At 43.0% G+C, this 25,794-nt stretch overlaps 1 protein-coding gene across 18 annotated transcripts in view; it reads right to left on the reverse strand.

The window, feature by feature from the left end:
* The window catches only part of KIAA1217 (KIAA1217 ortholog), a 623,712-nt gene that overhangs the window by 120,724 nt on the left and 477,194 nt on the right, over positions 1-25,794 (reverse strand). For all 18 annotated transcript variants that reach the window (XM_066233561.1, XM_066233566.1, XM_066233573.1 and 15 more), the window contains one exon: positions 359-557. In XM_066233561.1, the coding sequence (XP_066089658.1) occupies positions 359-557 (199 nt within the window). The remainder of the gene's footprint in view (positions 1-358; positions 558-25,794) is intronic.

Genomic DNA, 25,794 nt, shown 5'->3' on the forward strand with positions numbered 1-25,794 from the left:
AAGCTGGGAAACTTCCAGACATAAAGAGTGCCTTTAACTGTTATGATCTTTCCCCCTGGGCCTCAATTTCCACAACTCTCAGGTCACCAGTAGACTGGATCCTTTCCTAAGTTCTTAGCAGATGTAACATGCAGTGATCTATGTGGGAGAAGTCTCCCTGCATCTTTGCAAACCACATCTTGTAAGTGACTTATAGAAAACCAAAGAGTGAATTCACACCTGGGGGAGATGAACCAGCCAGTCAGGGTAAAAGCAATGCTTTCATCACTGGGACATGAAGAGACTGGGACTCAGTTCAAACTGTAGCAATGCTAAATGCAATGTGGTGGACACACATATGCGTGGTGTAACTTCTTACCTTATATCATTTAATTCATAATAGACATTTCTGCTTTCATCTTTGATGTAAATGGCGACACTGGGTGACTCCAGCATTTTCATGGTGAGTTGCTGTGGAAAGGCACTTACGAAGAGAGCCCGGATCGTGTCTGCACTTGTGATTTCATTTGGCATCCTGAGCTGCTTGGTTTCGTCCCCGTACTGGAGGTAGAGAACCCCTGTATGTAAAATGAACACGGCACTTAGCCACAGGCAAGACTCATGGGCTATGCAGCACAATCTAAGCCACTTCTGTCTGATCACAAACCGGAATATCTGGACAAGCTTGGAAGCATGTAACGAGAAATATACACCTGGAATTTCCAAGGAATGCACTCTCTGGTTATCTCAAAAGTACTCATTTTTATTCTGTATGTGTGTGTGTGTGTGTGTGTGCACGCGTGCATGCAGGCATGACAGAGACAAAGAGGGACAGACAGGAAGGGAGAGAGATGAGAAGCATCAATTCATTGCAGCTCTTTAGTTGTTCATTAATTGCTTTCTCATATATGCTTTCACTGGGGGGCTACAGTAGAATGAGTGACCCCTTGCTCAAGCTAGCGACCTTGGGCTCAAGCTAGCAATCTTGGGCTCAAGCCAATGACCTTGGGCTCAAGCTAGCAACCCCGCACTCAAGTTGGATGAGCCTGTGCTCAAGCCTGCAACCCAGGGGTTTCAAACCTGGGTCCTCTGCGTCCCAGTCAGATGCTCTATCCACTGCGCCACTGCCTGGTCAGGCCCTATTTTTATTCTTTGGAGTCCAGGCAGGTGTTAAAGAGGCTAATTTTCAAACTTTTTTGAAACCAAAAGAACAAAAAGCTAACCTCTGGTAGCCTGAAGCAAAAGCCAATATTTAATTCTTTTGAAAGGTATATTGTTGGGGACCAAATAAATAGTGTATTTTTGCAATCTGGACAGAGGTTCTGGGCCCAAACCCCACCTCATTTGCCTAGTTAACAAAGAGCTACACCTGATTCTCATTTGTCTCACCCATGTTTTCCGGAGGAGGCTGGAAGCTAGTTTCTTATTAGTGTAAAGTAGATTTGGATGGTATGGTGGGGGTTGTCTTTGAGTTGCCTTGGAAACTTAATTGAATTGCTGATGGGCCACATTTTTTCTAAGAATAAAAGTGGATGTGCTTCTGGGAGCATGGACATTACAGCTAATGAACAGTAGAGACTGTTTGCCGTGGCGTCCTCCTGAACCCATATATCTTTAAGTCTCCTGTCTATCATTTATTTCAATTCCATACCTTTTTCCATTGGGACCCCGGTATATACTTGTTGTGGTTGGACCGCGACAGTATATTTAGGAATTTAACCCCAAAAGGTGATTTTTTTCCCATGTCTTTCCTTAAAAACACATTCATTATAGCCATGTGTAAGATATATAGGTTAAGTCTTTATCATCCATTCAGGAATATTTAAGTGGCAATGCTACAATAATTCTGTGGTCTGATAGGTATGTATTAAATGTTTATACCACATGAAACTCTCTATAAGAGTCTGTCACCTCAATGTCTCAGGAAGAAACTAGAACAAGTCAGTAACACAAAGAAAAACAAACAAAGGGTCACATAATTTTATTCCAGAGGGTATGTGGCTCCCAAGAAGCCATGTCTCACAGGAGTCATGCTCTTATAAAGTCTAGTTTCTCCCCAGATCGAGTCTGAGCTTGGCCATGAGACTTGCTTTGGCCTATGGGACATTGGCAAGTGTGATGCAAAACGGAGGCTAGATAAGTGCTTGCACACTAGACCGTATCTTATTGGTGAGTGTCGTCAAGGTTTCTCCCTCACAAAACCAAGTCATGGTAGAGTCCGGCCAAACAACGTGGGAGCTGCACAGAGAAGAATGGAGAGCCTAGCTGATGGCCCCACTAAGCACCATTCTACAGCCAGGATGCCTGGCCAGATGAGGGTGAGCCATCTTGGCAAGGTTACCCCCCTCCATCCCCAGGTGAGCTGCCCCAGCTGATGTCACGTGACAGAGAAATGAGACAATGAGACGCCCCCTCCAAACCCGCCCAAGTTGCAGAATCATAAGCAAACAAATAACTGTGGTAGTTTTAAGTCACTATATTCGGGGTCATTTGCTATTCAGAAATGGAGAACTGAACCAGGGTATCTGAGATCCTGACATTTAATCTGAATCCTATTTCTTGTGAGAAATCTACTGAGGAGTAACGACTCCCTCTAGAGCAGGTGTCCCCAAACTACAGCCCGCGGACCGCATGCAGCCCCCTGAGGCCATTTATCTGGCCCCCGCCGCACTTTGGAAGGGCCACCTCTTTCACTGGTGGTCAGTGAGAGGAGCAGAGGACGCATCCCCGTCCTATGCTCCTGGAGTACTGTATGTGGCGGTGCTGCAAAGCACGGCGTTGCTCACGTGCGGTACTACTTCCGGTGACAGAGACGCACGCGTCACGGCTCCGGAAGCGCGTCATATCACTTGTTACAGCTAGCAGTGACAGATATGGAACCGGACATTGACCATCTCATTAGCCAAAAGCAGGCCCATAGTTCCCATTGAAATACTGGTCAGTTTGTTGATTTAAATTTACTTGTTCTTTATTTTAAATATTGTATTTGTTCCTGTTTTGTTTTTTTACTTTAAAATAAGATATGTGCAGTGTGCATAGGGATTTGTTCATAGTTTTTTTTTTATAGTCTGGCCCTCCAATGGTCTGAGGGACAGTGAACTGGCCCCCTGTGTAAAAAGTTTGGGGACCCCTACTCTAGAGTAACCTTTAGCAGGACAGATGTAAAAGGGAATAGTATACGACTTCTGGCTAAATATGGCAACTCATGGAACAAATTCATTTCTATCGCTCCTGAAATTCCATTAACATGGTAATAAGGAATAAAAAATACATTAGCCTGACCTATGGTGGTGCAGTGGATAAAACCTCAACCTGGAACGCTGAGGTCGCTGGTTCAAAACCCTGGGTTTGCCTGGTCAAGGCACATATGGGAGTTGATGCTTTCTGCTCCCACCCTCCTCCCTCTCCCTCTCTCTCTCTCTCTGTCTCTGTCTCTCTCTGTCTCTCTCTCTTTCTCTCTCTCTTTCTCTCCTCTCACTAAAATAAAATAAATAAGTAAAAAATTTAAAAAGCCTAAAGAATTAAGGGAAGGAGAGAGGAAACAACAGCAGACAGGGAGAGCTGACATCTAGGCCTACAAGGAGACCCTGCCACGGAAAATGTGCGGCTCAGGAAAGCTCAAGAAACCAGCAACAGGTTCCCTGAAGACAGGAGTGCGGAGAGCGCGGGAAGCATGAGCCCTGACTGAACTCCCCCCGACTCCGCTTTCTTTTTAAATGGTATAGCAACCTGCTCACATCTCCCTTTCTATCTCAGGTAGCTAAGTGACTCTCTGTCCCCACATTAGACTGAAGGGTTTGAGCCAACACACCAGATTCTGCTCACCAGGCACAGGGGCAGGTAGGCAAGTGACCCCTGACAGAATGCTGGCAGGACACTGGAGCCACCCCTCTGGGAGAGCTGCCTGGCCTGTGGGAAGATACCAACAGAATTTTCAAGGCAGTTGTTCAGGTTCTGTTTGGACACTCCGTGGTTAAGCAGTGAGGACCATATATATGAGCTTCCTGTTGGTCCACCTGTGCCTCACTCACTCGTTGCAGATGACCCAGGAGTCACAGATATGTCATAAGAACCTCTAACATGAAAGAAAGGAGTGCAATAGACAGAACGCAGAAACTAAGAAGAGATGAGAGTCCAAGAAAAGGCAAGAAATGTTTTGGAGAGCAGGAGCGAGCTCTGGGAACTGTGAGAGCAGAAATTAAAAAAAAATCAGTGAAAAAAGAAATTGATAAAATCTTAGAGTGGAGCAAAAACACCAAGGGGATGGGAAAGGAATGAAATCCAATAAGAAAAACAGAGATTACTTACTTCATGGCGTCCTACAACTTAATAATAGATTTGGGTAAAAAGAGGTCAGGAAGAACAGAGAAGTTTTACAAAAAGTACTCTAAAGATTTTCCCCTCTAAACTAAAGGGGGGGAGATTGGAGACTGAAAATAGTCATGAGCCTGACCAGGCGGTGGCACAGTGGCAAGTGTTGGCCTGGGATGCTGAAGACCCAGGTTCGAAACCCCGAGGTTGCCATCTTGAGTGTAGGCTCATCTGGCTTGAGCGTGGAGTTGACGGCTTGAGCATGGAGTCACTGGCTTGATCGTGGGATCATAGACATAACCCAATCGTCGCTGGCTTGATCTAAAGGTCACTGGCTCAAAGCCCAAGGTTGCTGGCTTGAGTAAGGGATCACTGGCTCACTGGAGCCCCACCCCACTGCAGTCAAGACACATATGAGAAAGCAAGCAATGAACAACTGAAGTGCTGAAAGTAGGAACTGATGCTTTTCATCTCTTTCCCTTCCTGTCTGTCTGTCCCTCTCTCAAAAAACAAACAAAAAAAAAAAACAAGAAAAAACAAGAAAGCAGTGATGAGATGCTCTATTTACTGAGGATCATTACTGAGGTATCCAGATGAAAGGGGAAACAGAGGTCCTAACAGCCCAGAGGTTGGCGGAATGGCACAAGAGAGGCAGCAAGAGTCAGAACGGCATTAGCTTTCTCAAAGCAACCCAGAAATCAAAGACAATGGAGAAACAGCCTCAAAATCTGGGAGGAAATACTTCTGATTATGCTCACATCCATCCAAAGCATCAGGCAGGAACCCAGGAAAGCCAGCTTCTCAGGGGTCTGTCCCTGACTGCCTTGTTATTTCAGCAGTCATTTCCCTAATGCTTCTCACTCCCATCCCTGCTCTATTTCTGTTCCTGAGCATTTCTCACTATGAAGCTGGTGCCTGTACAACGTAGGGAGAGGGAGGATTATTGACCCCTGCATAGTTGAAAATCCAAGCATAACTTTATTTATTTAATTTTTTTAAAATTTAAGTTAGAGAAGGGGAGCTAGACAAACTCCCGTATGTGCCTTGACTGGGATCCACCCAGCAACCCCCATCTGGGGTCGATGTTCTGCACATCTGAGGCTATGCTAGGAACTGAGCTATTTTTAGCAGCTGAAGCAGAGGCTCCATGAAACCATTCTCAGCACCCAGGGCTGATGCACTCTAATCAATCGAGCCCTGGCTGTGGGAGAGGAAGGGGTGGAGAAGATGATCGCATCTCCTGTGTGCCCTGACTGGGAATCGAACCTGGGACTTCCACACACCAGGCCCATGTTCTACAACTGAGTCAGGGCCCAAGCATAACTTTTGACTCCCCCAAAATGTAAGTACTAACAGCGTATAGAAGCCTTACTGATAATATGGGGTGGAATGAAAGCAGGGTTACACTTGTGAGTATACAAAACAGAGTTAGTCATTTATTAATTATTAAATTCTTTTCCATAACAACTACTGTAAATATACTTTTGCCTCACCCTGTATAAAGTCGATTAACACATATTTTGTACATTAAACATTTTATGTTGTTTACCATGGTAGCCTTGGTACCTGTTATTCGACCTGTTACATAGTACAGGTTATCAATAAATGTTGAATGAAGAAATGAATGAATGGATGGATGAATATTAGTCATCCAAAAGGAATGTTCATGTGTGGGGGGGTCTATCCGACCTATCAGAGCTTTTGCTAAAAGATGTAAATAGCCTAATGATCTCCTTCCTGCTTTGTAAACACCAAAAACTACATTCTGGAGTGGCCGTTTCCTTGCCTAGAGTAGTCCTTTTGCATTCAGCAGCTCAACCTCCTCTCTCCCTCATCACAGTTTTTATCCTCAGCTTCTTCATGGAGTTAGTTTTCCAGAATATACTCACTGTTACACATTCTTCAGAGTGCAGGGGGCAAAAACAGCCTGTCTGATCACAGATCATGCAACATTTTTGCCCCATACGGGAAATGTGGTGACTGCCCACGTGACTGCTAATGCCATATCAACGGGCCAAAACCACTCTTGAGGCCTGGGCCCCAACCGTGCCTGGGCGAGGCCCCTGCCCATGGGCCACTGTGGCCTCACTACAGTCCAATATCACGGCCTCGCTCACCCACAGAGCATTCATTCCCACATCTGCATTCTGTACGTGTGAGTACTTTAAATAGAATTTGTAGGCTCTGAGTGGGAAAAAAAATTGGACCTCAACTAAGGTTAGCTCAGGGTCTGGCTGTCGCGGCCGCCAGCTGGGTACACAAGCCCACTGACAGGTCGTGAAAATCCGGAGAATACAGGAGAGATGCCTCCATAAACAGAGAACAGTCTTTTTACACTTGATTCAGTTTGGCCTCTCAGTTCAGGAAAGGTATTTAGAAATGCTTAAACTCAGAAGGAATTCTCGTAATATATGATGGCATTTTATTGGCACAGTGACAGGAGTCAGCACGCTCTGGCACTCTCCCCGCCCCAAGTTCGTGCTGGCTGCTCCAGATCCTCAGAGGAAGTCTAAAGGACTCTGGATCATAAACTCTTTATTTATGAAGAAGGAAAGAGGACAGGGAATGCGTTTATAGGATGTCTGCTATGTGTCAGAAACAGCATGCCTGGACAGCAGGTCCTCAGTAGTGCTGTTAAATTATAACGTTGATGAGAAGTCCTAGGAACTTAACTCTTGCTTATATCAACTAGCCCTATGATTATATTGGTGTCGTTATATGCCATTCAGCTTTAAGCTGCAGAGCCGTGAACACCAGATAGTGAGGATGTGCTGAATTTCATTTAATCAGCACAATGTCTCTCACCAGGTTGATGTTATGGCCCCATTTCACAGATTGGGAAAAGGAAATTCAGAAGGTCCCAGTCATTTATGTAAAGTTACAGCAAGTAAGTAGCTTAACTAATTTATATGTCCCATTCTACCCATCCACAGTACCAACTGTAAACAATAATATAAACAGTCACTTTAAAGTGGAGCCAGAAATGCCATCCCAGAGGGACTGCCTTGCACATCTTGCACCTCAAATCTTGGAATGTTGAAACAGGGTAATATAACCTTTGACTGGATCTAAGGCAACACTGTGTCCCAAGGACTATTTGCAAAGATCATGAGGAAGCAGTTATTATGTCTACTGGACTGATAACTGCTGGGCTGGAAATTAAAAACACTGTTTAGAGTTAACATCATATATTGTTATCTGCACCAATAGAAATGCCTTTCTTCCATTGATGTCATTGTTCCTGTTCCCCTTCCCTTTCTCATAAATACCAATTGCCTTTGCCTCCTAATTGGAACATTATTTGGGCTTCTGCCTGACTTAATTATTCCAGAATAGCTATTCTTCTTGATCTCAAGTCAACACTTGTTTACCTCTCACTTTGAAGGGCCTTATTATGTTTGGGTTAGGACCGTGGTCTGTCTCGACGCACACAGCCTAAATAAATTTCTATGTTTAGTCACATCCATTTCCTCTAACCTTCCTGTGTCTGGATGATCTTATCTGTCCTCACACTTTATTCTGACCATCTGCTTGAAGAGGGTGAGGCATGATGGGAGCAGCTTGGTACAAAGATTCCTATCCTTAGGTCAACTGAAGTAAATGCTGACACATGAGTAGAAACGATGCACGTGCCGGGAGAAGGGGAAAGGCACAGAGCTGGGAAAGCAAGGCAGTTGAAATGAACCTCGCACACTCGGAGCCCTTCTGAGAAGCCTCAACACTGAAGGGCACTCCCAGCTCAGTGGCTCTGTAGAGGCCACATGCATTTTCTTAATAAGAGCTCTTGGTCACACTTTACCATAAAAATAAAGTGCATTTATCAGGTCACACTTGTATCATACATCCTCCTAATCTTTTGAAACTCAGAGCAGTTCCAAAATGTGAGACATCTTCTAAAATATTCTTTATCTAATATGGCATGCAAGGATTTTCACAGTGTGACCTTGCTGTGAACTGAATGTTTCTGGTTCTTCAAAATTCATGTTAAAACCTGAATCCCCAGTGTGACTGTATTTCAAGGTGGGGCCCTGGGAGGTAATTAGGTCATGAGGTAGAGCCCCAGTAATAAGATTAGTGCCTTTTTGGGAAGAGGCAGAGGGCTCTTTCTTTCGCTTTTTCTTCTGGGACACAACCAGAAGATACAGCCATCTGCAAAACATGTTTTCCACAGACACCAGATCTGCTGGCACTTTGATGTTGAACTTCCCAGCCTCTGGAATTATGAGAAAAACACTGTTGCTTAAGACACCCAGTCTATGGCCCTGGCTGGTGGCTCAGTGGATAGAGTGTTGGCCTAGCGTATCAATGTCCCAGGTTTAATTAACAGTCATGGCACACAGGAGAAGTGACCATCTGCTTTTCTCCCCCCTTTCTCCCCCTTTTTTCCCTCTTCTCCTCCCACAGCCAGTGGTTCAATTGGTTCAGGTATGGCTCCAGGTTCTTTCCATTGAAATTAACTCAATTCTCCCTGTAATGCAGCCACGTTAATGGATGTGTGCTTGCCTTCTGGGATGCCTCCTGCAATTTTCCCTAACCAGCATTTCTACATGCAGATGATGGTAACAATTCCAAATTACCTAAATTCCTCAGTTTCCCTAAATCCAACGTAAGATTATGCAAATCAACATTTGTATTACAACTATGGCAAGTGGCTGATGTCTTAAAAATATACAGAGCTCTTATAATACTTTCTGGTGGAAACTAACAGCTTTTAACTTAATAAGAAAAACATAAATATTAAAACGAGAGCTTTATACACCTAGGAAATTGGCAAATGTTTTTAAAGTAAAATACATAGTGTTGACAAGGGTTGGGAAAATGCGTTCTATCACATACTATTGTTGGGGAAGTAAATTGATACCATTTCTCTGAAGAGCTATTTGTCAGTATGTGTCAAAAGCACCCCAAATATATATATATATGGTTTGAGCCAATAATTCTATTTCCACACATTTATGCACAAAGATGTACTTTCTAGGATGTTTAATATGGCATCATTTATAAGAATAAAAGGGGGGGTATCAACATTAGAGGATTCAATTAATAAATCAATTCATTATATCAACCTATTTATTGGGATACTACATTGTTATATAAAAGGATTTTAAAAGAACATAGCAATGAGAGAAAAATGTGTATTTTGTTAAGTGTCAAAGAATGTTATAAAACAAAAAGAGGTCAGATTTTTAAAAAATTGATCAGTCACCTTGATGGCAGTGATGACTCCAGGTTTTGTGGGGTCTAAAGCTTACACAGTTCTGAGGGACCTCTTTAAAAATCCGAATACAAAGTTAGAAACATAAAATGCAGCATGTAAGTTAATTATGATATTTACTTATAGGAGCCTGAACCTTGGTTTCATCAGGTGAAATGGTAATACAATTGAAGTGAGCATCTCAAAGCATTTCCCTCAAAAAATCCTTGAAGAATATGTGATGATTTCTGTAACTGTAGCTATGTTGAAGACATGAATGTCAAAGATGCTGATTTCTGGTGCTGTGATCCTCATCCCAATTGCTTCTGCTGGTCCTTTACATGAGTTATTAGAAACCAGTCTATGAAGAATCTATAACATGGTGCTGGCCAGCGGATCCAAGAATAAAGCATCATTCAGGCGCGACGAGGTCTCAGGTTTGACTCTCACTCAGGCCACGTGTGAGAAACAACCAATAAGTACACAACTAAATGAAACAACTAAGTAGAACAACAAGCTGATGCCTCTCTCTCTCTCTCTCTCTCTCCCACCCCCTTTTAAACTTTCTCTCTTTTTCAAATCAATAAAAACAAAAATTTTAAAAAGGAATCTATAGCCCTGGCCGGTTGGCTCAGTGGTAGAGCGTCGGCCTGGCGTGAAGAAGTCCCGGGTTCAATTCCCGGCCAGGGCACACAGGAGAAGCGCCCATCTGCTTCTCCACCCCTCCCCCTCTCCTTCCTCTGTCTCTCTCTTCCCCTCCCACAGCGAGGCTCCATTGGAGCAAAGATGGCCCGGGCGCTGGGGATGGCTCCTTGGCCTCTGCCCCAGGCAACAGAGTGACCCCCCGGAGGGGCAGAGTGTCGCCCCCTGGTGGGCGTGCCGGGTGGATCCTGGTCGGGCGCATGCGGGAGTCTGTCTGACTGTCTCTCCCCGTTTCCAGCTTCAGAAAAATACAAAAAAAAAAAAAAAAAAAAGGAATCTATAATGCAAAGTCACCATAGAACTTGAAGCAACATCAAGTCAGTCAATGAGTTAGTCTTAAAATTATTCAACACTTAAGGCAGAAAATATTATAAGACAATAATGTGAGAAGCTATAACTATAGTTTATTGTGGGTATACTATAACTAAAATTGAATTCTCTCATACTTAAGGCGAACCTGTTGATTAAATTAAGCACTGAAATATAAACTCATTTTATAAGGCTGAAAATTAGAAAAGTAGAAATAGAACAAACTTCAAATTTAAATGCAAACCCCTAAATAAAATATTAGTAAAGCAAATCTAGCAATACATGAAAGGGTACATCAAAACAAGAGTTTATCTCAGGAATGCAAGGATGGTTTAACACTAGAAAGTCTAGTCCTAATACATTCTCCAATAATAAAAATATAACTAGAATAATCTTGATAGTGTCAGAAAAACATATTAAGAAATTCCAAAACACATTCATAATTTTAAAAATCCTTAAGAATTAGAGAACTTTCTTAATAAAAGGAATCCATCAAACTCAAAAAAGCATAGTGCTAAATGATGCAACATTAGAAACAGTCTCCTTAAACTCAGAATTTTTGCTAGGCCTGCATCTGAAACCCTGGCTTGCACAGTTAATACAAGAAAAAGAAATAAAATGCATTTGGATGAAAAGTGATCATGAAAACATGATTATTCTCTGATGATATAGCAGAGAATCCAAGGGAACCAGCAAACACACTAGTAGAACTAATAAGGATTCAGTGTGACTGAATTATATAAAGTCAATATATAGAATCAACAGCATCCTCAAGTACTAGAAGAAATTAGAGATTAGTTTAATAAAAATAAATCACATAGCAATATGGCAATTTTGAAGAGCAACAGTAAGAGGGGGTACTTGCTCTACCAAGTACCAATATTATTAAAACAGTGTGGGTTTAGCGAAAGAATAGAACACACAGGACTGTGGAACAAAACAGAAAGCCTATAAAAAGACACAGGTTTTATGAAAAAAGACACAGGCTTTATACGACAGATGTGGTGGTACCACGTCTTGGAGAAATGACAGTTCAATAAATAGTGCCAGGAAAACTGGTTCTCCATCTGAAAAAGTATATCCTTCCCTTACAAGTAAAATAAATTCCTGATAGGCTAAAGACCTATATGTGAGAAACAACACTATGAAACTTTACAAACAAAACAAACCAAACCAGTACACCTAGCATATTGGTATAGGGAAAGGCTTTAAAAAGAAATGGAAATCATAAACTATAAAGAAAGATATTTCTTAATCATACTACACATTAAAGTCAATACTTTGTACCGCAAAAGACATTGTAAACAAAGTAAAGAAGACAAACTACAGTTTGAGAGAAGATACTTACTATTAAGGATTAGTATTCAGAGTAATTAAATAACCTTTATAAATCAATAAGAAAATAGAAAAGGGGCAATAATAAATAACCAAAAAAGGATAAAAATAGGTAACTCATAGAGGAAGAAATCCCAGCAGCGAATAAACATAGTTTTCTCTTTAAAATTTGACAACTTGACCTTAACATAGCACTTGCTATGTGCGAAGCACTGATCTCAACCCTTTCCCAATATTAACTCATTCAAACTTCTTTATGAGGTCACTGCTATAATTATCGCCATTTTATAGACGAGGAACACCGAGGCAAACAGAATTAATATGACATATCTAGTCATACTAATTAAGTATATAATTATCTTAACTGTTATGCTATACTGTCTCTCAGGTGTTAAACAGATGAGACTACCTGTTTAATTTTAGTAATATCCATTATATTGTTATGTTCTCTTTACCTTTTTTATTCAAAGACTTAAAGACTAAATAATTTTTAAAGAAAAATGGCAAAATAATGCTGTCTAAATTACACTCCTTCCACAGAGCACTCCACTCTGTCCCAGGAGCTTAAACCTGAATGTAGTTATGGAAATTTGGAAGTTTTGGCTTTTGATGAAAGAGTGGGTGTAGAAATTTTATAATGCAAAACAAAGAGTAAAGGCCACCAAAAAAAAAGATTTTCTTTTTAAAAACTTTTTTATTTGGGCCCTGGCCAGTTGGCTCAGTGGTAGAGCGTCAGGCTGGCGTGCAGGAGTCCCGGGTTCGATTCCCGGCCAGGGCACACAGGAGAAGCGCCCATCTGCTTCTCCACCCCTCCCCTTCTCCTTCCTCTCTCTCTCTTCCCCTCCCACAGCCAGGGCTCCATTGGAGCAAAGTTGGCCCGGGCACTGGGGATGGCTCTATGGCCTCTGCCTCAGGCACTAAAATGGTTCTGGTTGCAACAGAGTGATGCCCCGGATGGGCAGAGCATCGCCCCCTGGTGGACCTGCTGGGTGGATCCCGGTCGGGTGCATGCGGGAGTCTGTCTGACTGCCTCCCCGTTTCCAACTTCAGAAAAATACAAAAAAAAACCCCACAAAACAAACCACAATTTTTATTTGATTTGAGAGATAGAGAGAGAGAGACAGAGAGGAACACTAATCTTTTAAGTAGATTTTCTTAAAGAACAAAAGTATAAAAGTACAATAATCATGGTTCCAGGAAAAAAAAAAAACAGCCTTTTAAGGATATAAAAAGTGCAACTTTTACATTTCCAATGTATGTTTTCAAAGCCTTAGAAAGATTGGCTATAAATCAAACAAAGTCTATAACCAACCCACTAGGAGATTATATATCCTGCATTTTCTTCAGTCACACTGATGAGCAGATTTAGGCTCAGAGACTATAGACGTCCATGAGAAAACGTCTGAGTTAAGCTGAAATTTGTTTTCTTGTTTGCTAAATTATTATTTTACATAATAATAAACAGTAATTATTATGGATGAATGACTACATCTTTAGAAAAGTTTTTGGTATGAAATGTTAGTTTTTACACAATTACATGGAGATTAAAAAAGAAAACACCAATATATAGTGCTATGAATTTTATTGTTCAGAACTTATTTTCTATTGTTGTGTAGAAATTATTCTTCTTGAAAAGGTACAATCTGTTTTGTCCTCAAGCTGGGAGAAAAAGATATAGGGAGGTGTCTATAGGATGAACTTGTCTCCTCCTTTGGTAAACAAACCTCACGATGATGGATCATCAAGAATTTCCAGAGGAAATTTTCAGGATAAAAGGGAGCATTGGTGCTTCGTTATATTTTTATACCATAAGTCATACTAAGGACCAAAAAAATGAAAGACATTCTTGATGATAAACATTGTTAACTAGTGTCCACAGACCCACACCTGTGGGATTCCAGTTCACAGGACAGAATCCCTATCTTTTTGAGCTGTGTTTAAAAAGTAGTAGATGTGGGATGATTGGACTCCAAAGAGCCTTGCCCACTGGTGCACCTCCTTCCACGTCTTGCTCCTTCTTGCCCTCAGTCCTTGTGCCACACCTGGTCTCCCGCCTCTGGACCCGGCCTTCCGCAGGGGATCTCGTCCTGAGAAATTCTAATACCTCTCAGTCTGTAACTCTCATGTGACCTGTCTATTCTCTAGCACCTCAGGGACCTATTCTAGGGGGAAATGACCATCAGTCTGCGAACAACCGGTCTTGCCATCCTTAGGCTAAGAGGTCCACCCACTGTGTCGCGGGCCTGCAATGAGGGTGCTTCAGCCAAAGGATGATACTCTGGCCCTAGGCAGCCCCTGAGGGGCATTCCAGGAACACGCACATTTTATTCCCTGCTTTTCTGTTCCCCAGAGGAGGAGGCCACAGAGGGAAGCGTGGCAGGCTGGGGATGAGGCGCGTGCTGACTGGAGGCTGCTGCAGCACTGCTGGCGGCTCCTCCTCCGCTTCTTCTGCAGGGTCTGAGGGGGAGGCTCAGCCCTTTTTCTAGAGCTGGTGAGAAAGAGGGTGTGGGCAGTGCCTGGAATTCATGTCTCACTGGCCTTTAGAAAAATAGACTTGCTGCATCTCCTGGGTGACCCCGAAACACAACGCTAAGTCATCCACTCAGTGCAGTGCTCATGGGAATGCTGCTTGTCCTCACGTCGGTGATCTGACCCGATGACAGTGCGGGCTCATGAGTGGGATTCCCAGTGGAATAAAGGCCTAGTTGTAGATGCAGGAGGCATGAGGGGAAGGGCCCCTGCCTTGGACACTGCACTTTAGAGGCCACTGTCCCAACACCAGTGCATGGCCCCTAAGAATTAAGGGTGATCATGGCCTGGCTGCTGGCAGGGTGTGGGGCACTTGCCCCTAGGGTCCACAGTGCCTCACATGTGCACCATGAACGGAGCTGGGTGGGGGATGAGGGGACCAGCTGCTCCAGGCTGGGCCTGAGGGGACCCTTCTCCATCCTGTCGCCCAGTGTGGAGCTCCGGAGAAGTTAAGAGTTCTTAAACCACACCTGGCTTTTTAGGTTGTTTTATAAAGGTGTATTTGTCAAGGGATGAGGACAGAACATATTTTATCTAACAGTTTGTCAGCTTGATTTACAGCATTAAAAATATTTAGACAGACAGTGGATGAGCCTCTGAGCTTCGCCCCAGGCGAACTCCTGGGCAGCACAGGCTGTGTCTCGCCAGTGCCAGGGCTGGGAATAGAGCTCTCCCCTCCACACCAGGGCCCTGAGAGCTCCCTCTGTCAACAGGTGATTTGATGTCTATTCTGAGGAGTCCTAATGGGGGCGGCACCTGAGTGTCCTCTCCGTCTCCCGAGATTCGGTTACTTTATTTTTGGTTTTCTGTTCATGGGAAAGGCTGAGTCATGCTGAGTTGTTTTTGGTGTCTCTGCATTTTAGATATTGACAAACTGCTTCTATTACTGTTTTAAATGTAAATTTTTTTCCTATTACTATTCTGTACTAATTATGGTTATTTGTTCACGATCTGATTCTTTGCAGCTTACAATTGACTTTCCCGGGCTGGAATAAAAGTTCCCTCTGCCACAGCTGGCCCCACGGCCAAGTGGGCACTCCCGGCTAAGCCATCCAGACTCCACAGGATGTGGGCAGTGAGTGGGAGGAGGCAGAGTCCGCTCCCTTGTCCCTGGCTTCCTGCCTGCTCCCCACCCCGTGTCTTCCCTGCTGCTCCAGTACCGGTCCTCCCGTGTTCTCGGGCCCATGCCAGAGGGCATGGGTCTTCTGGAAGCGTCTTCTGTATCTCCTGCATTTGTCCCTCTGCACACCCTGCCCTGTGGAGAGACCAGGCATGTCCTTCTTTCAGCCCTGACCAGAAGCAGAAAGGGGTCCCTAAGAGAGCTGTTGTCCAGGAGAACCCAGAGGGACAGCAGCAGGAAGTGCCCAGCTCTCTAAGGCCTGGGATAGGTGCTCAGGATCACCGGAGAGAAGAGGGAGGGGTGCTGGAGACCAATGTGTTGGCCAAGAGTTCTGATCCAGGTCATTTGGTGGCACTTGTTCTGTCAGGGAAGGGGCTTTAACAAGTCTTTGTAAGGCGTACCTGATTCTAGAAAAGCATCCTCTCGTATGCCATTTCTTGCTTTAAGAGCAAGGGGCACAGGAGGGGCTGGCTAGTGGCACTCTGCACAGGAGGAGGGTAGCAGGCGGTCAGGTCCGCAGTCCTCCCTGACAGCCGGTGCCAGCATGCAGGGACTCTCAGGAAGGACTGGCTCTGGGCGCTCGTCCCCACGACTCAGGAAGACAGGATTTCTAATCTGCCCTCGAATGACCCAGGAAGACTTCTCTTTGGACCCTCTTTCTATTCCCCTCTGGTACTTTCTGCAGCAGCATTTAAGAGACATCAGAGGTGGCTACTGCCTCCTCCCCGTTTCCTTTGGAAATTTCAGTGCTGCTTTGATGAAGAGCTCCTGTCCTCAACCATGGGATCACAGATAACGAACAAATGTCTGATGGGGGCGCAAGGGCTGCAGGAGTGGAAGGTGAGGAAGGACCACCACAGAGTGCCCCTGCTCAGAGCCATGTCCTAGGTCATTGCTATCACAGCCTGTGTCCGGATCCGCCATGAGTAACCTTTCTCACTACTTCCAGGTGCTAAGAGTCTCCTCTAAATGCCTCCAGATCAATGATTAGCATTATAACTAAGAGCACTGGGAAAGAAACAACAGACGCTGTAGTATCCACCTGCGTTATCAGCTAAGGAACTGATCAAGCAAAGTTGTTGTCTGGGGTGCCCCATCATCTCACCCTCGGAACATGCCGGGCAGCTGTTCCAGACCGTCAGAAACCCGGAGAAACGAGCCCCAACCCAAATTACTATGACTATGTGCATTCTCTTGGCTTTATCTTCTATAATAGTAATCCAACTGATAAACATTAATTACACTTTATAACAAGCATAATAAAAGGGAGAATCATGGAGATGTCCTTTTTCCACAGGACAAATAATTCAACCTACACAGTGTGCTTATGCAAGTTAAAACAACTAAAAGCCAAGCAGACTGAACTGTTATTCTGATCCTTAACTAAAATTCAGCCATAGGAAATGAGAAACTTCAGGGAAAGTCAAGGCTGTTTTTGACTTACAGAGCAGCAGCGCTACATTCACTGATGCAGAATTAGCACCATGAAAGATGAATTTCAGAAATATTGATTGAGTACCTGTGTGTGCCACATAGTCTTCTAAAGGCTGGGATACAATGAGCTCAGAGATCTTCACTCCTACTGTTGTCGATAGACAATAAACTCAGAGACAGGAGGGTGTAAGTGTAAGCTCCCAAATAACAGGGGAGCAAAGTAAAGCAGGGTGTGGGGGTGGACCGCAGGGGGTGGGAGTGGATAGATGGCTATTTTATTTGTAGTGTTGGATGTCCTGCTGATAAGATGTTTGAAAGAAGTGTGGGAGCAAGGCTCTAAGATATCTGGGCGAGGAACAATCCAGGGAGAGCGAGTGGCAGGTTTTCTTGAGGCAAGAATATGCCCTTTGTGCTCCAGGAACAGTGAAGGGCTGGTGTGTTTGGAGGAAAATGAGTGAGATAGTGAATGGGGTAAGATGAGATTAGAAAGTTAGCAAGTGGTCACACTGTGTTGTTTCTTGTCCCCATAATGAGCTGGGAAGCCAACAACGGGTGATGAACAGAGGTATCACGATACGAGATCTATTTACCAGGACTGCTTTGTTAAAAACTGACCACAGGGGACAAGGTGCATAGGCACCTCAGGCGATGGTCCACGAGAAATATCATGGTAGGTTGGACCTGGGCTGCTGCTGGAGATAATAAGTGGTTAGATTTCTGGATGTATTTCAAAAGTAGAGTGAATAGAACTTCCTGAGAGATTGGATATGAAATGAGATCAAACTAGGAATCGGGGGATTGCAAGGTTTCAGTGTGAGCCACTGGCAGGAGGAGGCTGCAGTGGACTGAGATGGGGAAGACGTGGGGAAGAATAGATTTTGTTAGGGGGAATTAGAAGTTCATTTCTGAACCTGGTAGGAGTAAAATATCAATTATGTAATCTGAGATACTAATCTGGACTTCAGGAGATAGGTCCCAGCCAGAGAGATCATCATCATTATTACAGACTTTGTGTCTCTCATCCCAATTTCATAGGTTAAAACCCGAAGTCCCAATGTGATGGTGTTTGGAGGTATGGCCTTTGAGAGGTGTCTAGGTTTAGATGAGGTCTTGAAGGTGAAGCCCTTGTAATGAGAGTATGGCCCTTATAAAAAGATACACCACACAACTTGCTCTCTTTCTTTCTTCATGAGCAAGCTCCAAGGGAAGGTCCTGTGAGGACCCAGGGAGAAGATGGCCATCTGCAAGCCAGGAAGAGGCGCCTCACCAGAACTTGATCCTGCTGACACCTGACCTGGGACTTCTAGCCTACAGAACTCTAAGGAATTAAATTTCCATTGTTTCAACTACCAAGTCTGTGGTATTTTGTTATCACTGCCTACACTAATACAATCATCTAGGTGATGTTTGGCACCATAGGACCAGATCAGATCACCTTGGGGGCTGGTATAGTTAAGAAGAGATGAAGTCTGGGGCTGAGGCCAGTGCTTTTGGGTGAGAAATGTGAAGGAACCAAAAAAGTTGATCAAGGAGGAATGGTCAATGCAGCAGGAAGAGAACTGAGAGGAAGAGGTGCCAGGAAGGCATGAGAAATGCACATCTTAAGGACAGGAAGTGCTCTAGTGAGTCAGTGTTGGCAGATCAAGTACAATAAAGACTGATTAACATGTGGAGGTCACTGGTGACCTTGCCCAGAGCTGTTTCTGTGGAGTGGTGGGATTGAAGGTTGGAATGGACAGGTTCAAGAGAAACCATAGAAGAGGAACTGGAAACAGTGCTTCCAGACAACTCTTTCAAGTCATTTTTGTCCTTATGCAACAGTAGCAGGAAGGGGATTTCACAAAATCTGGGGAGCTTAAGCTAACGCATTGGGTAATCCAGTCTCAGAATAGTCCCAAATGATCGCCAAACACTGACAAGCAAGTCAGATAAGACACTGCTCAAATGCCATCAGTCATAAAAGAAATATTTTTATAAGATTCAGATTTCTTTTTTCAACCAAACATTTTCATGGTATTGTTACAATCATAATGGAAAAATGTAACAAACATAAAAGCTGTACAGGATCTTTCTTTTAGAATTCTGCAGATACAAACAACTTTTAGTCCCAGGGATATCTCACAATCCAAAAAGAGCTCATTCCTATGCAGACGTTACTCCCTCACCCTCAGCAACAGTTTCTCTGGCTTTATAAGGCACATTTTGCACACTAAATGGGGTTACATCACAGTCTTTGTGATATGCTTGGCCAGAAGCAAAAGTACCAATTTTCATTAGCAACTTCCTACTTATAGTATCAAGTCTCCAAATTCCAAAGAAAAAGGAAAAGTTTTCAATGTTCACAGTTAGGTTCAAGGAAACACATACTAGTGTCTGTTTAGATGTGAAGCATGAGGCAAATGAAAAAAATTACAGTAGAGTTTAGTTTTTCATTGTTTCTTTTCTTTCTGACAGAATATGCTTGTCTTAAATCACTTAGTAATGCTTGCAAATACAATGGAGTTCCAATCTAAGAAAATCATCTGTGTATGTTTATAAGTATATAATTTTTATAGGTGTATGCATGTGTGTATAGTATATATGTATACATACACACTCATATATCTATATACACACACACACACATACACACACAAGTTCTCATAATAGATAAATCAAGGTGTAATTATTACTATTGTGAAAGAATTCACCAAACACGTCCTTTGCTAGTTAGTATCCAAAGGCACTTAAAATCTCAGTTATAAATTATTTGACCAAGGGTCTTGGTAATATAAGTGCAATAAATGGGACAAACCAATAAATTTAGTGTTAAAAGGCAAAGATTCTGTAATAATTCACAAGAATCATTCTGTAATGATTCACAAATCATCTTAAGGATATTAGAAATAGCATGCTTTCTTTGCATTAAAAAATACTCCTGCTGTGCCAACAGACATTTGGAGTACTTCATTCACAATACAGAAAGAGAAAACATGCACAAAAGATGAGAGAAACTGATATTTTGGGACCTTGGAAAAAGAGTAGAAGGAGGAGAAATGTGGCTTTTATGCTGAAAACCAAAATTCAGGGTTATCCGATTTCTAAATCCATGTGCCAAAGCTGCAGTTCTAGATGACTTTGATCAAAGCATTTAATTCTCTACATTAGCTCATCTAAAAGTTCTATAAGCGCACAATTCTGTCAATTCAATCCAATTCCTCTTGGTTATTTGATTTTCATTTAATTAAAGGGATGAAATCTTACATAAGAGCTAGAGCAGTGGTCCCCAATCCCCGGGTCACGGACCAGTACCGGTCCGTGAGCTATTTGGTACCGGTCTGCAGAGAAAGAATAAATAACTTACATTACTTCCGTTTTATTTATATTTAAGTCTGAACGATATTTTATTTTTAAAAAATAACCAGATTCCCTCTGTTACATCCATCTAAGACTCACTCTTGACGCTTGTCTCAGTCACGCGATACATTTATCCGTCCCACCCTAAAGGCCGGTCCGTGAAAATATTTCCTGATATTAAACCGGTCCGTGGCCCAAAAAAGGTTGGAAACCACTGAGCTAGAGAACACCTCCAAATGGTAACAGACATTCCCAGCCTGACCTGTGGTGGCGCAGCGGATAAAGTGTCAAGCTGGAATGCTGAGGTCACCAGTTTGAAACCCTGGGCTTGCCTGGCCAAGGCACATCCGACAAGCAACCAATGAACAACTAAAATAGAAGTTTCCTTTTCAACACAGAATACGTACATAAATGCTATTGTAAATTGGGTTTGTTGCTGTTAAATGCCCAAGCCTCATCCATCACTTTGGGAATGCAGGAGAATATATATAACAGGAGTGTGTGGATGTGGGCTCTAGCCACACTTTGCCAGAAAAATGTTGTGTGACCTTGGACAAGTTACTTAGTTTTTTTTGCAAAGCAGCTCTACTGAGATAAAATAACATGCAATAAATTCTACATATTTAAAATGCACAAATTTGATAAGTTTTTATGTATGCATATACCCATTAAATTATCACCAAAATGAAGATAACGACCTCATTCTTTATAAGTGTTTATGCAAGAGATTTGCCTCACTGTGAAGTTTCCTTTGTGAGATTCAATAAATTAGTGTATGTAGAAGTGTTTGACAAATACAGACCTCTTTATCATCTACCCCAGTTCATTAATTGATTCCACAGATATTTATTGAGCATCTAATATATGCAGGCACCATAGTGAGAGCTTGTAAAACAGCAGTGAATAAAACAAGATACCTTTTCTCATGGACCATTTATGTTAGTTGGGGAGAGACAGAGATATGTCAATGAACAAATGAGCATCTACTATGTCAGGTGATAATTAGTCCACTGTGAGAAAGTAAAGCAGATCAGGGTAAGCCAAACAGGAAGGAAAAAGATATTTCAGAAAGGATGTCCAGAGAAGTCCAGTTTAGGTAAGATGATATTTGGATAAACACTGAATGAAAAAGAAGCCACTCCTCTGACTGATGTCTAGGAGAAAAGTGTTCAGGCCAAAGGAACAGAAAGTATAGAGCAGGGGTCCCCAAACTTTTTACACAGGGGGACAGTTCACTGTCCCTCAGACCATTGGAGGGCTAGACTATAAAAAAAACTATGAACAAATCCCTATGCACACTGCACATCTTATTTTAAAGTAAAAAAACAAAACGAGAACAAATACAATATTTAAAATAGAGAACAAGTAAATTTAAATCAACAAACTGACCAGTATTTCAATGGGAACTATGCTCCTCTCACTGACCACCAATGAAAGAGGTGCCCCTTCCGGAAGTGCAGTGGAGACCGGATAAATGGCCTCAGGGGGCCACATGTGGCCCGCGGGCCATAGTTTGGGGACCCCTGGTGTAGAGGTTTAGAGTAGCAATAAGCTAAGCTGTTAACCCTTTGAGTAGAACGAACGTTCATGTATGTCCTCGTGCTTCCTGCCCATCCAGAGTACAATCGTACATGTATGTCTTTAAACTTGGAGCTGGAGAATATAAAAAAGGGCAAATACATCTCAAGACATACTACAGTAATGTTAGCTCAAAGATGGCATGACAAAAGAGAGGTCAACATGCTAACTACAATTTATGAGAATTTAATGATTGAAACTGGCAAAAGTGATTAATTACACTACTGGGCAAAGCATTACCAAGCCACCAAGTATGGTTAGATATAATGAGAATATGGGTTTGATTGACAAGGCTGACATGCAAATAAGTTTCATAGGAAATGTAAGAAAAAAACATGAAATGGTATATAACACTTTTTTTCATGAAACTGACATTGCTGTTTTGAACTCATACATTGTGTATCAGATGAAGCCTGGAAGAAGAGCACAGCTGACTTCAGACTGACGCTCACTGACCAGCTTTTGGAGGAGTTTGTGAGAGAGAGGAAATCACCCAGAGGAGGCCGACCATCTCAGTGGGAGACAGCCTTCATCTTTCAGGGCATCACTTCCCAGAGCCAGTCCCTGCCACAGCCTCAAAGGATAAGCCACAACAAAAATGCTTCGTATGTCAGCACACTACAAGAGGGGACGTAAACGGAGGGACACAGGGTGATGTGCATTGAACGTAACAAACCACTTTGCCTGCATCCATGATTTGAGGAATACCACAGCTGGAAAAAATTTTTTAATGTAAGGAATAAATAAAAGTACCTATAAATTATCCTAAGAATAAATATCATCATATGCGAGTACATATTTGAGATTCTGCTAATAACAATACTTATTTATAGATGAGAGGTATGTGAGAATTGCATGAGATAACAAAAATTTTTATTTTAAAAATGTGTAAGGCAACATTGAAAAAAGGCAAATGTATGTTCTTATTTTTATAAATTGGTTACCAAACAAACATGATTTTAAGTTAATGAAACTGTAATTGGAACTAATTTCATTTTTTTAAAAATAAAAACTCACTCCTGGTGGTCAGCAAGCATGAAAAAAACTCACTACTCAAAGGGTTACGGGAATTACCCAGATGCCAGGAGCTAGATCAGAGGGCTGGGTGGGGGCAGGAGATGAGGCCTATGGCAGACGGGCTGCACCACTGCCTAGTCCTGGGAATGAGGTGATGGGCCATGAAGCCTTTGGAAGAGAAGACTGGTATGATGTGACTTAGAGGCTGAAATGACTATTGACTGCAAGAAAGGAAGCCGGAGAACAGTTAGGAGGCTACCGCAATGCTCCCAGCAAGAGGCGGTGGTGGACCACAAGTGTAGGAGGTAAAAATTGGTCAGATTATAGACACAATTAAAAAAATTTTTTTTTAAAGCAAGACAGAGAGGGACAGATAGAAACAGCAGGAAGGGAGAGATACGAGAACTATCAATTCTTTATTGCAGCAGCTTAGTTGTCCATTGACTGCTTTCTCATATATGCCTTGACTGTGGGGCTTCAGCCAAGCCAGTGACCTCTTGTTCAAGCCAGCAACCTTGGGTTCAAGCCAGCGACCTTGCACTCAAGCTGGTGAGCCTGCACTCACGCCAGCAACCTTGGGGTTTCAAACCAGGGTCCTCAACGTCCCAGGCTGACACTCTATCCACTGCACCACTACCTTGTCAGGCTCTAGATACATTCTGCTGGTGAACTGATAGCCCATGATTAATTTTCCACAGTGGTTTTCCAAGATGCTTAATAATAATACTCCAACTTTTACGTGGTGCTTATTATGGCTCAGGCACTATAAGGAACAATTAAAATAAATTAATTAATATATGTTAACTCAGGACACCAGGAAGGAGGTTCTACTTTTATGCCCACTTATAGACAGGAAAACAGAGGCAAAGGGATTTAAGTGAGTTGACCAATATCACATAGTGATAGATGACAGAGCTATGACCACATCCAAGCTGTCAAGGTTCAGAGTCTATGCTTTAACCAATGCTATATGACTCCTCAAGGTTATTTACAAGAGAAATAACAACCATTCTGATCCAAGTCAACCTTGACCAATCAAAAATTAAGAAACAAATGTTACAGTGATCATTTCACTGGAAACAAGGTTTCAAACAAAAATTTCAGAAATAACCTTTTTTACCTTTTATTAAACCAAATTTCAGTGAAGCCAGTTTTCATAGGTGTACACATGGCTGCTATTCATAACCATGACCATCCTGATGGTGAATGCCGATAAAGACTGTAGCGATGGAGACTCTTTAAAAACAACTCCAACACAGGGCTGGGCATGAAGAATCTGAGCAGTATGGCCATGGCTGCCTGCCTATTGGTGAATTCCTTGTTTCTCTCCAGGAGTAAGGGGTCCCAGCTCCATACCAGGCCCCCAAGCCTGGGTTCCAGTGCCAGAAAGAGAAGTCCACATAACTCCTGTCTGTGAAAACCAGTGGGGGATGTGGCTGAGTGAGATGAATGGCTGTTGGGGTCCTAGACATTCTCCTTAAAGGACCCATGCACGGACTTACTCAGACTTCACCCATTCTGAGTGCCAGACTGGGGCACCACAGACATACAGGGAGGAACTGGCACTGGGAAAGAGCAGAAGCAGCTATCTCCCAGACAGAAGCGCTAGCAAAGGCCATTGTTCTTTTGCCAAGTTCTCCCCACATAGAGCTGGGAAGTGGGTGTTATAGCTGAATCTCCATCAACCTGGCTATCACTGTTTGCCCTTTCATGGTGATTCCCTGAGACCCCACCCCACCAAAATGGTCAGTCCACCCAAGCTGTTTCCAGGGGCTTTTCCATACAAACAGCCTGCGTGGCTCGTGCTTTGGACTTTTCTAAAATGTGTCAAACAAACAGCATCTGGCCTCTGCGTGCCTCATACGTCTTGCTAGGTGGCCCCAGGCTTGGCACTAGTGGCAGCCATCCTCTATTCAGAGATGGACCTCTCCCATGGACCTCTAAGCCCAGCACAAGTAGCAGCCACCTGTAGATCTCTCTGTAGGTCATGCCGGGGGGTGCTGGGCAGGGCACAGGTGGAGGCTCACCTCCTGGAAGGTTCCAGATCTAGCATAACTGGTGGACAACTTCAGAGCACCTCTGTGAGTAACATGCTCAAGGAGTGGATGCAGAGGCACCAGAATCCCACTGAAGCAGGTCCTCTTCTTGCAGTTGGCCTCGCACAGCAGAGCCTGCAATGGTCGTCATGACCAGTCCTCGCAGCCAATTGACCTGGGGCTACATCCTTCCCATTGACATGCCAACAGCAATCAAGACTCAACTACAATAGGAAGGGGAACACAGGGCAGAGGGAGGCACCTGAAACACCCAGCTCTGGTGACGGGGAGGCTGCACCACTGGGCCCACAGAACACTTACTACATAAGGCCACTCTACCAAGACTGGGAGATGTAGCAGTTATACCTAGGACATAAAAACAAACACAGGGAGACGGCCAAAATGAGGAGACAAAAAAACATGTCCCAAATGAAAGAGCAGAACAGAACTTCACAAGAAGAACTGAACAAAATGGAGACAAGCTATCTACCAGATACAGAGTTCAAAACACTGATTATATAGATACTCAGTGAACTTTGGGAAATAGTAGATGAACTTAGTGAGAACTTCAACAAAGATATAGGAAACAAAATATGGAGATAGAAAACACAAATATACATAAAAAAAAGAACCAGTCAGAAATGAGACAACACTAACTGAAATAGAGAGTACATCACAGGGACTCAATAGGAGAGCAGATAAAGCAGAGGATTAGATCAGCAATTTGGAAGATAAGGAAGCAGAAAATACCCAATCAGAACAGAAAAAAAAAGTGAGGATAGCTTAAGGAGCTTCTGAGACAGTCTCAAGGGTATCAACATTCACATCCTGGGCATGCTGGAAGGAAAAGAGGGAGAGCAGAAAATTGAACATTTATTTGAAAAAATAATAATGGAAAAATTCTCTAACCTGGT

The sequence above is a fragment of the Saccopteryx bilineata genome, chromosome 5 (assembly GCF_036850765.1).
Source record: "Saccopteryx bilineata isolate mSacBil1 chromosome 5, mSacBil1_pri_phased_curated, whole genome shotgun sequence".
Classification (NCBI taxonomy): Eukaryota; Metazoa; Chordata; class Mammalia; order Chiroptera; family Emballonuridae; genus Saccopteryx; species Saccopteryx bilineata.